General features: G+C 44.1%; 1 protein-coding gene across 2 annotated transcripts in view; it reads left to right on the top strand.

Annotated features, from left to right (window-relative positions):
• VIL1 (villin 1) overlaps positions 1-15110 on the top strand; it is a 102472-nt gene that overhangs the window by 37123 nt on the left and 50239 nt on the right. For both annotated transcript variants that reach the window (XM_089662593.1, XM_089662594.1), the window contains exons 3-7: positions 1183-1257; positions 5084-5280; positions 7305-7413; positions 11952-12062; positions 14435-14643. In XM_089662593.1, the coding sequence (XP_089518719.1) occupies positions 1183-1257; positions 5084-5280; positions 7305-7413; positions 11952-12062; positions 14435-14643 (701 nt within the window). The remainder of the gene's footprint in view (positions 1-1182; positions 1258-5083; positions 5281-7304; positions 7414-11951; positions 12063-14434; positions 14644-15110) is intronic.

Raw genomic sequence — 15110 nt, 5'->3', positions numbered from 1 at the left:
TGTTCCAGTTGGGTCCAACTGCCCATTTTTCAGGCAGACCTGAGCGGAACCTCCATTCTCCTCTATGGAGTGGTGGGTGTAAACAGACATGTGTACATTTACACCCACCGACATCCAATCTGATCCGCAAAAAAGGGATGGATGGGGATCCAACTCCCCTTACGCCCATTGGATCGGGTCAGATGGAAAGGGACAGGCGGTCCATTTTTATCCGACCGCCCATTGAGGAAAGCGAGCAGCTCTGTGTCCGCTCTGCAGCAGTGGAGCAGATACAGAGCTGTCATCCGCTTGCTCAGCAGGGATCAGAGGAGAGATCCCCCACTGAGCAAGTGGACCCGCTAAACGGGTCCGGCCTGTGTGAATGAACCCTTATAGTCTTCTGCATGTAGCACCTTTGGCTTCCCAGGTGCAAAAAAATGCTCGGATTTTATGCAAGGCATATATTATACACTTACTGGCCGCTTTATAAGGTCCACCTTGCTAGTTCTGGTTAGACCCCCTTTTGCCTTCAGAACTGCCTTCATTCTTCATGGCATAGATTCAACAAGGTGTTGGAACCATTCTTCAGAGTTTTTGGTCCATATTGACATGAGTTACTGTTGCCTTTCTATCATCTTGAGCCAGTCTGCCCATTCTCCTCTGACCTCTGACATCAACGAGGCATTTTTGTCCACACAACTACCGCTCTCTGGATATTTTCTCTTTTTCGGACCATTCCCTGTAAACTCTAGAGATGGTTGTGCATGAAAATCCCAGTAGATGAGCAGTTTATGAACTATTGAGACCAGCCCGTCTAGCACCAATAACCATGCCACGTTCAAGGTCACCTAAATCCCATTCTTCCCCGTTCTGATACTTCATGGGCCAGTCTACCACTCTACAAGGGCCTCCAAACCTGGGATTAGCCAGACTCCCATAAACATGCAGATTAGGTCTCCTCTCCTTCTTGCTTACTGACTTCTGGAAGGTTCTATGGTAATAACCCGACCTCAATCACAGACTCACGCAATTACCATGATTCATACACAATGATTTTACCTGCAATATGCTGGACTTTTCTAGTAGCACACTAGAGGGTGCTAAATTTATTATTATTACCTAATACAACTACATGGGTGCATCAATATCTGCTAATCGGTTTTCCTATGTTCCATGAGCTGCAATTCTATATTTTTCTTTCAGAACATGGATATGGCTCCAGTCCCAGAGAAGACCTTTGGGAACTTCTTTGAGGGAGACTGTTATGTCCTGCTGATGGTAAGTTCCATATTGTACATATACAATAATTTTTGTTCAGTTAAAAGGTATTACTCATACTAGAGGCAGTTTTACATTGAAAGGTCTACTGTAAGCTCACTACATACACTATATTGTCTAAGGTATTGGGCCAGCCCTCCAAATCATGTGATTCAGATGTTCCAATCACCTCCATGGCCACAGGTGTATAAAATCATCACCTAGGCATGCTGACTGCTTCTACAAACATTGGTGAAAGAATGGGTCGCTCTCAGGAGCTCAGTGACTCCAAGCGTGGTCCCGTGATAGGAGGCCACCTGTGCAATAAGTCCATCCGTGACATTTCCTGGCTACTAAATATTCCACGCTCAACTGTTAGTGGGATTATAACAAAGTAAAGGCAACTGGGAAAAACAGCAACTCAGCCACCAAGTGGTAGGCCACGTCACATGACAGAGCGGGGTCAGCGCATGCTGAAGCGCACAGTGCGCAGAAGTCACCAACTGTCTGCAGAGTCAATAGCTAAAGACCTCCAAACTTGGTGTGGCCTTCAGATGAGCCCAACAACAGTGCGTAGAGAGCTTCATGGAATGGGTTTCCATGGCCAAGCAGCTGCATCCAAGCCTTTCATCACCAAGTGCAATGCAAAGCGTCGGATGCAGTGGTGTAAAGCACGCCGCCACTGGACTCTAGAGCAGTGGAGACGTGTTCTCTGGAGTGACCAATCACAATTCTCTGTCTGTAAATCTGATGGACGTGTCTGGGTTTGGTAGTTGCCAGGAGAACAGTACTTGCCTGACTGCATTGTGCCAAGTGTAAAGTTTGGTGGAGAGGGGATTATGGTGTGGGGTTGTTTTTCAGGGGTTGAGCTTGGCCCCCTAGTTCCAGTGAAGGGAAATCTTAAGGCATCAGGATACCAAGACATTGTGGACAATTTCATGCTCCCTCTTTGTGGGAAGAGTTTGGGGATGGCCCCTTCCTGTTTCAACATGACTGCCCACCAGTGCACAAAGCAAGGTCCATAAAGACATGGAGGAGCCAGTTTGGGGTGGAGGAATTTGACTGGCCTGCAGAGTCCTGACCTCAACCCCATAGAACACCTTTGGGATGAATTAGAGCGGAGACTGCAAGCCAGGCCTCCTCCCCCGACATCAGTGCCTGACCTGACAAATGTGCTTCTGGAAGAATGGTCCAACCTTCCCATAGACACCCTCCTAAACCTTGTGGACGGCCTTCCCAGAAGAGGTGAAGCTGTTATAGCTGCAAAGGGCGGGGCCAACTCAATATTGAACCCTACGGACTAAGACTGGGGAGCCATTAAAGTTCATGTGCGTGGAAAGGCAGGTGGCCCATAACTTTTGGCAATATAGTGTATGTTCTAGTGTAACTGTACAATTTCCTTTAGGTCTACCACCAACTATGCAATGGAAGGACTTGCCTGATTAGATACAAATTGATTGGATAGTGTAGGCAGGCCATAATATTACATAGTTCTGGAAAATCTAGAGGAGATCATACAGTAAGATTGTTCAGGAGGGGCCAACAACTCAACCTCAGCTGATATTTCAATCATTCAAATGGGGGCTACATATAGCAGGCCAGTAAGGCCTTGGTCATCTGGCAACTCGTGAGTAAGGAATCCTCTACGATGAGAAGGCAAAGAGATGAGAAGGCTGATTTTGCTGACCTCTCATTTTGAAACTGCTAATTGTTTGGCTGTCATAATTCTCCACCAGCTTCAGTATTTGAGGAGTCAGTCAATGGGTCTTGAACAAGTATGCAGATCAGAAGTAATGGCTTCGCACGAACTTGATACTTGATCTGAGCTAGTTATTCGGGAAATGTTTGATTATATATATAAAAAATGATAGAAAGAGGTTTAAAAAAAAAAGAAAAGTAATGAAGTCGTCACAAAGACGTGACAAAGCTCATTTAGTGTACTGTATCTATGGAGGAGCAAGGAGAGGAAGTGTAATAGGACTACAGAACACCTACACCTCTTCTCATCTTCATAACATGGGGGTGCTCACTGGATTTACACAGTGGCGTCACTATGAGGGGGGGGGGTGCCAGTGGTTCGGACCACACTCCATTGACACCTGCCAGAGGGGTGACAACATAGCAGCAAAATTGGTATCCCGTGAAGATCTGTATATCAGCTCTAGCAACTGCGCATGCGTTGGTTTCAGGCAAAGCAAGCTGAATGCCTTACATGTCTAATGGTTGGCGGGACACAGGCTGGATTAACCCCTTACATGCCAAATGCAGAATGATCGACGGGACACAGCCAGGATCATAGAGGCACAGACTGGGTTAACCCCTTACATGCCAAATGCAGAATGGTCGACAGGACACAGCCAGGATCAACAGGGCACAGGCTGGATTAACCCCTTACATGCTGAATGTAGAATGGTTGACAAGACACAGCCAGGATCAGCGGGGCACAGGCTGGATTAACACCTTACATGCCGAATGCAGACTGGTCGACGGGACACAGCCAGGATCATAGAGGCACAGGCTGGATTATTATTATTATTATACAGTATTTATAAAGCGCCAATAGTTCGCTCAGCGCTGTACATTACAAAGGGGGACAGAACATGTGACAGAACAATACCAATACAATGCAAAACATGAGGGGATCGAGGGCCCTGCTCTTTCGAGCTTACAATCTAGGATTAACCCCTCACATGTCGAATGCAGAATGGTTGAAAAGACACAGCCAGGATCAGCGGGGCACAGGCTGGATTAACCCCTTACATGCCAAATGCAGAATGGTTGACAAGACACAGCCAGGATCAGCGGGGCACAGGCTGGATTAACCTCCTACATGCCGAATGCAGAATGGTTGACAAGACACAGCCAGAATCAGCGGGGCACAGGCTGGATTAACCCCTTACATGCCAAATGCATAATGGTTGACGGGACACAGCCAGGATCAGAGAGGCACAGGCTGGATTAACCCCTTACATGCTGAATACAGAATGGTCGACGGGACACAGCCAGGATCAGCGGGGCACAGGCTGGATTAACCCCTTACATGCCGAATGCAGAATGGATGACAAGACACAGCCAGGATCAGCAGGGCACAGGCTGGATTAACCCTTTACATGCTGAATGCAGAATGGTCCGCAGGACACAGCCAGGATCAGAGGGGCACAGGCTGGATTAACACTTTAAATGCTGACTGCAGAATGGTCCATGGGACACAATCTGGATTAACCCTTGCATGCCGAATGGTCCGCAGGACATAGGCTGGATTAACTGTTTACATGCTGAATGGTCAGTTCTTATCCCCGGGGATTTTACAGAAGCTGAAGCATGATTATGGGGGGGTTGGTGGTCTGTCAGTTGGGGAGGGGTTCGGTCAGTGGGTGGTGGGGGTTGGTAGCTGGGGGTGAAGGTTTGTGAGCAAGGGGCAGTAGTCGGGGTGGTTGGGGGGGAGGGAACGTTAGTTGTGGGTGTTATTTACACCAGTACTGACCGCATCATTTGCAGCGGCTGGTTTGGCGTGCTCACCATGACCGCGCGCTGCCGGCCCAAAACTATTAACCTGGGGGAGGATGACACCATGTTTTACTGTACCAGGTGACACCAACCCTAGTGACACCACTGGATTTACAGGAGGATCAACAGACCTTTTTTCTCACTTATCAGAAAACACTTTCAGTGGTGTATTTAACAGAGCAAAAGTTAGCAGATAGGAGAAATGATTTGTTAGGGTGTGCATACACTTTAAATATCACCTTTGGGTGAAATTATCGTTTAGTCTATATCCTGGCCATTATGAGCTTCTTCTCGATATTGCCCTTCTGAATCTTTGTGCATTAAAACCTTTCCCTTTCAGACACACAAGGTCAGCAACAACTTCACCTATGACATCCACTTTTGGATTGGGAATAATTCCTCCGTAGACGAACAAGGAGCAGCCGCCATTTACGCCGTACAGATGGATGATCACCTGGGGGGTGTGGCCGTGCAGCACCGCGAGGTTCAGGGATACGAGAGCGACACATTCAAGGGCTACTTCAAGCAGGGCGTAGTGTGAGTATGAGAACACGTCATCCTGGCATGGGTGCCCCTTAGGGCCCGTTCACACCATCCCATTAGAAAATGCATTTTTCTTAAACCGCAAAATGCTTTTTTAGTGCATTTTTAATGTAACACAAGGCACGTTTGACTTGTCCCTTGCGTATGTTTTCTTCCTTATCCTTTTCGTCATTTTCCATCTACATTTCTGTTTCTTGGAAATATAGGCATGTGAACTGAAAAATGCCCCAATTAAAAAAGCATATTGCTGTTTTTGTGCATTTTCGGTGCATTTCCATGCGCTAATGTAAAGGATTATGTTGGTGTGACGCTATAATACACCACCGCAGGGGCGGACTGATTATTGGGGAACTCGAGCACTGCCCGAGGGCCCGGGGTCAGTAGGGGGCCCCATGAGATGTTCCTGGTACCTTTCATAGGCTTTTTTGGGTGTGGTTTGAGTGTGGGCGAGGACACAGGGGCCCCATGATCCCCTATTGCCCGGGGGCCCCATGAGTTGTCAGTCTGCCCCTGCACCACCGTCATATACCACTTCAACTATCTCTTAATGGAGCTGGTGAAACCATGTAACTATTATGTGGAATAAAGGGACAAGAAATGATAAAAAAATGTAATTTTAAATAAATGTTATAATTATAAAATTATTACTAGCAACATCCCCCCCCCTCTTACTATTTCAAAGTTACTATAATTTTCAATATATATAAAGTGCCAATCAAAGTGCAAATATTGCAAAACGCATACAAAATGTGATCCTTCTCCGTACTACAATACACCTTCCTCATTCTGTACTGAAAAGTATGTGCTAATTACTTTATATAATAAAGTGCATGTATCTAAATGGCTTCACCTAACTCCCAGTATGCATAGTAATATATATATAAAATCGTACTATGATACCCCTCCCCAGAAGCAAATGTTTTTTTAATAATACAGTCCACAAAAGTTCATCAATAATTTCATGCAAATTATCCACATTGGAAACAGATAAAATGGTGCTGCGTTACTCCTATATAATCAAAACAACCCAAGTAATATATACAAGTCCACACAAACCATATACAGGTGAAACTCAATGAATTAGAATATGGTGCAAAAGTTCATTTATTTCAGTGCAGCAACTTAAAAGGTGAAACTAATATATGAGATAGACTCATTACATGCAAAGCAAGATAGTTCAAGCCGTGATTTGTCATCATTGTGATGATTATGGCTTACAGCTCATGAAAACCCCAAATCCACAATCTCAGAAAATGGGAATATTACATGCAATAAATAAAACAAGGATTGTACATAGAACAATATCGGACCTCTGAAAAGTAGAAGCATGCATATGTACTCAGTACTTGGTTTGGGCCCCTTTTGCAGCAATTACTGCCTCAATGCGGCGTGGCATGGAAGCTATCAGCCTGTGGCACTGCTGAGGTGTTATGGAAGACCAGGATGCTTCAATAGCGGCCTTCAGCTCTTCTGCATTGTTCGGTCTCATGTCTCTCATCTTTCTCTTGGCAATGCCCCATAGATTCTCTATGGGGTTCAGGTCAGGCGAGTTTACTGGCCAATCAAGCACAGTAATCCCACGGTCATTGAACCAGGTTTTGGTGCTTTTGGCAGTGTGGGCGGTGCCAAGTCCTGCTGGAAAATGAAGTCAGCATCCCCATAAAGCTTGTCTGCGGAAGGAAGCATGAAGTGGTCCAAAATCTCCTGGTAGATGGCTGCGTTGACCCTGGACTTAATGAAGCATAGTAGAGGAAGGGGAGGGGAAGGGGAGGTGTAGATGAGAAAATGGAATCGGAGTTTGGACAGGACCAGAAATGTAGACAGTCAAGAAAAAGGGTCTGTGTATCAAACTACAGGAGTTGAGAATCATTTAAATAAATGGGGTAAGGTCAGGATCAGGAATGGGATCCTTGGCTGTCTGAGTTCTGGTGTGATCTGAATTTGGGGTGTCGAGATATATTCCAAACAATAGTATGCCTACACTCTAACACATACATTTCCTCTCTCTTCTCCCTTAGATATAAAAATGGAGGGGTAGCATCAGGAATGAAGCAGGTAGAGACAAACACCTACAATATTAAACGTCTCCTGCACGTCAAGGGCAAGAAGAATGTTTTAGCTGGAGAGGTAAGTCCCCTTATGCTGCACCAGATGATCGTAAATCCTGGTATCGGCACAGACAAATGCAGCTAAAGTGGTTTTAGTTATCTGGAATTTCATGTTTTAATTAGGAACACAGTTTTAAATTTTAGAAGGTCGTTAAATTCACCATTTTAGCAAACTAAAAATTTAAAAAGGCTTTGCCTTTGTAAAAGTCTTGTAGGTATTAATTTTACACTATCTGGTCAAAAGTATGTGTACCCCCTCCATGAATGAGTTCAGGTGTTTCCAGTAAAGTGAACTATGAATACTACAGCACAAAAGATATTTACGACTATTGTGCTCTTCCCATCTTGTAGTAACAGTTTGGGGAAAGCCAATTTTATGTTTCAGCATGATTCTATTTTTCTGTATGATTGTACTCCTGTGTACAAAGCCAGTTCTACAAACATATGGTTTGATGAGTTTGGTGTGGAGGAACCCGAGTGTTCTTTACAGAGCTCTAACATCAATCCTACTGATCCCCTGTGCGATGAATTGGAACGAACCGGGTCTTCTGAACCAAAATCTCCATAAAGACATTGTTTGATGAGTTTGGTGTGGAGGAACTTGAGTGTCCTACACAGAGCCCTGACCTCTATCCTACTAAACACCTTTGAGATGAATTGGAACAAGTCACGTCTTCTCATCCAAAATGTTCATAAAGACATGGTTTGATGAGTTTGGTGTGGAGGAACTTGAGTGTCCTACACAGAGCCCTGACCTCTATCCTACTGAACACCTTACCTTTGAGATGAATTGGAACAAGTCATGTCTTCTCATCCAAAATTTTCATAAAGACATGGTTTGATGAGTTTGGTGTGGAGGAACTTTAGTGTCCTATATAGAGCCCTGACCTCTATCCTACTGAACACCTTTGAGATGAACTGGAACAAGTCAGGTCTTCTCATCCAAAATCTTCATAAAGACATGGTTTGATGAGTTTGGTGTGGAGGAACTTGAGTATACTGGTATCAACTCTACTGAATATCTTTGGGATGAATTATAAGGAGCAAGGTCCTCTCAACCAACATCTATATAAAGACATGGTTTGAGGAGTTTGGTATGGATGAACTCCAATGACGTGAACAAAGCTATGACCTCGGCCCTTCTTTGGCTATAAGTAGATTGAGCCAGGTCTTCTCAACCAACATCCATACCTGACCTTACAAATGCTCATTTGGCTGAAAGGAGCACAAATTCCCCCAGAAAGCTTTGCCTTTGTAAAGGTCTTGTAGGTATTAACTATACACTATCTGGTCAAAAGTATGTGTACCCCCTCCATGAATGAGTTCAGGTGTTTCCAGTAAAGTGAACTATTAATACTACAGCACAAAAATATATTTGAGTATTGTGCTCTTCCCATCTTGTGGTAACAGTTTGGGGAAAGCCTTTTTATGTTTCAGCATGATTCTATGTTTCTGTATGATTGTACCCCTGTGTACAAAGCCAGTTCTGTAAAGACATGGTTTGATGAGTTTGGTGTGGAGGAACCCGAGTGTTCTGCACAGAGCTTTAACATCAATCCTACTGAACCCCTGTGGGATGAACTGGAACGAACCGGGTCTTCTTAACCAAAATCTCCATAAAGACATTGCTTGATGAGTTTGGTGTGGAGGAACTTGAGTGTCCTACACTCAGCCCTGACCTCTATCCTACTGAACACCTTTAAGATGAATTGGAACAAGTCAGGTCTTCTCATCCAACATTTTCATAAAGACATGGTTTGATGAGTTTGGTGTGGAGGAACTTGAGTGTCCTGGTATCAACTCTACTGAATATCTTTGGGATGAATTAAAATGAGAAAGGTCTTCTCAACCAACATCTCTATAAAGACATGGTTGGAGGAGATTGATATGGAGGAACTCCAATGACGTGACCAAAGCTAGGACCTTGGCCCTTCTTTGGCTATAATTAGATTAAGCCAGGTCTTCTCAACCAACATCCGTACCTGACTTAACAAATGCTCTTTTGGCTGAAAGGGGCACAAATTCCCCCCGACACACTCCAAAATCTTGTGAGAAGCCTTCCCAAAAGAGTGGAGGCTGTTCTAGACACAAAGAAGGACAACTATAAGTTAACACCCATGGTTTTGGAATGGGCTACAAACTTGTATAGGTGTGACGGTCAGTTGCTCTATTTTACAACAACCCTTCTGTCTACCACTTAACCTGCTAAGATTATTTGTGATATATTCCTCTATGACAATGGTCTCCAAACTGTGGCCCTTTGCTTGCCCTAATCCGGCAAGTGGTTAAAACCCATCCAAAGTCTGAAGTGCTCCTGGGATCTTTGACTTTGGCTCAAGCTGCCGTGTGTAGTTTTGAGTCTCCATACCCAGTCTACAGAGCCGAGAGGGTTAAAGAGGGGACCCAGCAATGATGTGACCACCTGATACTTGCAAGAGTTTTTATATTTTTGCAAACTATGGGAAATGATTGGTGAATGTGGGAGAGCGGATTTTATGCTTCTGATGTTATATTTATTTCAGGTACTTATATAGAACTGTCAATTTATGCAGTGCTTTACATATATATTGTACATTCACATCAGTCCCCGCCCCCGAGGAGCATACAATCTAAGGTCCCTAACTCACATTCATATATACAGTTGCAAGAAAAAGTATGTGAACCCCTTGGGATTACGTGGAGTTTTGCATGAATTGGGCATAAAATGTGCTCTGAACGTCATCTAAGTCACAACAATAGAAGAACACAGTCTGCTGAACATAATACTACACAAACATTAGATGTTGCCATGGTTTAATTGCACATAACATGTAAACATTCACAGTGCAGGGAGGAAAAAGTATGTGAACCTTTGGACTTAATAACTGGTTGACCCTCCTTTGGCAGCAATAACCTCAACCAAACGTTTCCTGTAGTTGCAGATCAGACCTGCACAACGATCTGGAGTCATTTTGGACCACTCCTCTTCACAAAACTGTTTCAGTGTAGCAATATTCTTGGGATGTCTGGTGTGAATCGCTCTCTTAAGGTCATGCCACAGCATTTCAATGGGGTTGAGGTCAGGACTCTGACTGGGCCACTCCAGAAGGCGTATTCTGTGCTGTTGCAGCCATTGTTTTGTTGAATTACTGTTATGATTTGGGTCATTGTCCTGTTGCATCACCCATCCTCTGCGGAGCTTCAGTTGGCGGACAGATGGTCGTACGTTTTCCTGCAAAATGTCTTGATAAACTCTGGAATTCATTTTCCCATCAATGACAACAATCCGTCCAGGCCCTGAGGCAGCAAAGCAGCCCCAAACCATGATGCTCCCTCCGCCATGTTTTACAGTGGGGATGAGGTTTTGATGTTGGTGTGCTGTGCCTTTTTTTCTCCACACATAGTGTTGTGTGTTCTTCCCAAACAACTCAATCTTGGTTTCATCTGTCCACAGTATATTTTGCCAGTAGTGCTGTGGAACATCCAGGTGCTCTTTTGCAAACTTCAAACGTGCTGCAATATTCTTTTTGGACAGCAATGGCTTCCTCCGTGGTGTCCTCCCATGTACTCCATTCTTGTTTCATGTTTTCCTTATTGCAGATGTGTCAACAAAAATGTTAGCATGTGCCAGAGATTTCTGTAGGTCTTTAGCTGACACTCTGGGATTCTTCTTTACCTCATCCAGCATTCTGCGCTGTGCTCTTGCAGTCATTTTTACAGGACGACCACGCCTAGGGAGAGTAGCAACAGTGCTAAACTTTCTCCATTTGTAGACAGTCTGTCTTACCGTGGACACATGAACATCAAGGCTTTTGGAGATACTTTTGTAACCCTTTCCAGCTTCATGCAAGTCAACAATTCTTGATCGTAGGTCTTCTGAGAGCTCTTTTCTGCAAGGCATGGTTCACATCAGACAGTGCTTCTTGAAACCAGTAAACCCAAAACAGGTGTGTGTGTTTTAAGGGCAGGACAGCTGTCAGCAACACATCCAATATCATCACACTGATTGGAGTCAAGGTTGGCTCACTCCTGGCTCCAATTAGCTCTGGGAGAAGTCATTAAGCTAGGGCCTCACATACTTTTTCCTCCCTGCACTGTGAATGTTTACATGTTATGTGCAATTAAACCATGGCAACATCTAATGTTTGTGTCGTATTATGTTCAGCAGACTGTGTTCTTCTATTGTTGTGACTTAGATGACGTTCAGAGCACATTTTATGCCCAATTCATGCAAAACTCCACGTAATCCCAAGGGGTTCACATACTTTATCTTGCAACTGTACACATACTAGGGACAATTTAGACAGGATCCAATTCACCTCCCAGCATGTCTTTGGAGTTATATGACTTTACAAATACTTTCATTGCCGTGAAATACAGACAGTCACCGCGGGAAGAATCTACACATCTGTATGGTGGTACGGAACACATGTACATTGTCAAAGTTGCATTAAAAAGTCACTTGGTTAAATATTGCAACAATATGTTAAAAAAAGAAAAAAATATTGCAACAATAATTGAAAATCATCAATTAAAGAGCAAAATCGTGCCATTGATAAGACGACTTTGTATCCATAGGTGCGCTTTGACTGGGACAGCTTCAATACCGGGGACGTGTTCTTGGTGGACCTGGGAAAGTTGATCATCCAATGGAACGGGCCTGAAAGCAACAAAATGGAGAGACTGAGGGTACAAGTGGTCTTTATTTCACAGACTGTCCTCTTCTTGGGCGGGGCGACTGGTCACGTCTCCGCCCCCTTCTGTAGTTTTCTGCAGGCAGCCTGTAGTAGGGAGGGGCCTACTGGCTCCTCCCACAGCTCTGCTCTGTGCACAAGCTATGTACAGACCAGCGATGATGTTGCAGGTAAAATTTTCAATTTGAAAAGGCATTTGATGGACACAAATTATATTTATATCCTTTATGGCTATTGAGGAATATAGCTAATTGATTTATTTTTTTTTGCCCGAGGTCCAGCTTTAAGTCTCTTGACAGAGTACCAGTCATATAATAACGCACCCAAATAACAAGAAAAGATAATATTTACTTAAAGTGCTTGTAAACCCTTCCATATACCTGGCCTCAGGTGATACACAGAGATGAAACAAATCCTCCTACAAAGGTTGTACCTGTTTATCTGCAGTCTTCTCTTCTCTACATCCGTTAAAAGTGCAGAATTTACACAGCATGTCTCAACTTTAAGAAAGCAGAGGGTGGGAAGCTGAAGTTACACTCAGTGAAGAGAGCTGATTGGAGGGAAAGGACACACCTCCCTTCACGCAACACACAGGAACAGAGCTGAGGCGGTCAATCACGGGTTGTGTGCTGGAGCTCCCTCCCCTCTTGGTGTCAGGGAAACTTGTCAGAAGTGACTCATGCCGATAGCAGAGGAATGAGGCGGCAGACAGGATTGACACTTGCCCTACTTACACACCTATGCGTTTTCTGCAGCATTTTGCAGAAACGCAGTACAGTCCATGTAACATGATTTCCTATGGGACACGTTCACATCTCTGCGTTTTCACCCGGTGTGTTTTTTGGAAAGGGTCAGGGACTTTTTTGAACGCAAAACATTGCGTTTTTGGTTCTATAAACTTCAATGGGAATGCTGCAGAAAAGCATGTATTGCGTTTTTGCTGTGTATTTTTTATGCATTTTGCGTTTAAAATCTGCCTAGCAACAAGAAAAATAAACAAAAAAAAGGCCTGAAAAACGTGGCAAAAATGCAACACAAAACGCAATGCAGAAATGCATCAAACACAACCTGCATAGGTGTGAACCTAGACTTAGTCCTCATGCACACGGGACATTTTTACAGCGGCTGTTTTTGGCTTTTGGTGGTTTTTTTCTACAGCCAGTAAACCCCCCAGCATGTTATCCTATGTGTCCATGCACACACAGGCTATAATCAGCGTTTTATGTTTTTTTTTTGGCAGGGGCGTTTCTTGGATGGAAAGAACCCAGGACTAGCAAGTTTCTAGAGGAGTTTAGCTGTAAAATCACTCTATGTACAATGCTGTGTAAACTGTGTACTTTGAATTGCTGTAGAGGAGAGAAGTTACAGATAAATGTGTACAACTTATGTAGGAGGATTTGTTTCATCTCTGTGTATCATCAGTCACTTCACTGGGTATACGTATATGTAAAGGTTTAAAACCACTTTAACCCCCCTGGAGGTATTCCCGAGTGTAGCTCGGGGTAAAGTTTCAGCACCACAAGCGGTAACCCCGAGCTACACTCGGGAATACACTGCAGTGTTGCTCCAGGATTCCTCCTGCACTTACTTTGTCCTGCGCTCCTGCAATGTCCCCCCTGCAGTGTCCCCTGTAATGTCCTCCGGCTGATGCCGGCATCTGTCTTCCGGGTTCCGTTCCCTGCGAGGTCGGGACGTACGGGGGACTGAATGGTGGGAAATTTGAAAATGTCAAAAAGTGACATTCACTAAATACACTAAAATCACATAGTATAACATTCCTGTATCAAACCATTTCACATACATTTTGTCCCGAGTGCTTTGTCCGGCGCCCTGCCTGCATTTTTCTCTCTGCCTGGAAACTGAGAAACGTCCATGGCGTCCAAAAAGCGTCCCTTTAGGTCAAAAGCGGTTTTAGACCGGCTAGAGAACAGCGATAGTAAATCAGAACCACTTGCAGAATTGAGTGATAATGATTCGTGGGGGAAATTCCTCATCAGACACTGAAAACGATTCTGCGACTTTACTCAGCGATGTGCGAACTTGGCGCTCTATTTCACATTTCAGTGTTTTTGGTTTGATTATGTTATTGAATTACATTTATTATTATTATATTATTATTTTTTATGATTATTTATTATATTATAATTTATGATTTCGTGTTTCAAATTTTATCCTCCCCGGGATGTTTACTAGACTCTTGTTCGGACAGATTTCAGTGAGTTATTCCTAAAAATTATAGGACCACAATAAACAAAATACATATTTCCATGCAAAAAAATGTACCGCTTTAAGCACAGAAATATGGACATAATCAGACCGCTAGGGAGTGTTTTATAGAGATGATAAAAAATGTGTAATTAATTTCAGGGGATGAACTTGGCAAAAGACATTCGTGACCGGGAGCGCGGTGGACGTACGCACGTTTTTGTGGTGGAAGGAGATGATGAAGAAGCAACACCTAAGCTAATGGAGATCCTGACACACGATCAAGTATTAGGACAGAGAAAGTCGATTAAACCTCCCATAGCTGATGATGTGGTGGATACCGCCGCCAAGTCCGCTATCAAGTTATATCAGTAAGTGAACACAGGATGGGCATTTTAAAATATAGAAAATCGAAAGGATGTCTTCTAATCACTGAGTTAGGAGAAGTAGCTGTTAAACATTCGCTCAGCTGATGATCTGTCAAATCGTTTGCCCATTCAGAGATCCGCTGAGGAAGCAAGTCCTCCTCTCCCCAACTGAAGTGGTAATGGGGTCGTATGGACCCCATCTTTCATATGGAACACACAGCCTGACTTGGGAGCACACCCACACAAGTGCCCTATATTAAGCGACTTGCTATGGGGGCACTCAGAGAAGAAGTGGAGAGGACAGCGCCTGAAGGAAAAGAACCAATGCAGTCTCCACATCTAAGCCCCCGGTCACATCAAGCCTGACTTTGAAATCATGCGACTTACAGTGGAGTCGCAAGATTTCAAAGTCAGGTGAACTGCCAATTTCAGGCGCGATTTGCAAGACATCTGACACAGATGTCAATGCA

This window comes from Staurois parvus, unplaced genomic scaffold (assembly GCF_062004578.1).
Source record: "Staurois parvus isolate SC_StPar_1 unplaced genomic scaffold, SC_StPar_1.0 ptg001495l, whole genome shotgun sequence".
Lineage (NCBI taxonomy): Eukaryota > Metazoa > Chordata > Amphibia > Anura > Ranidae > Staurois > Staurois parvus.
Note: the sequence above shows the minus strand (reverse complement) of the source record. Positions and strands in the feature narration are given on the sequence as shown.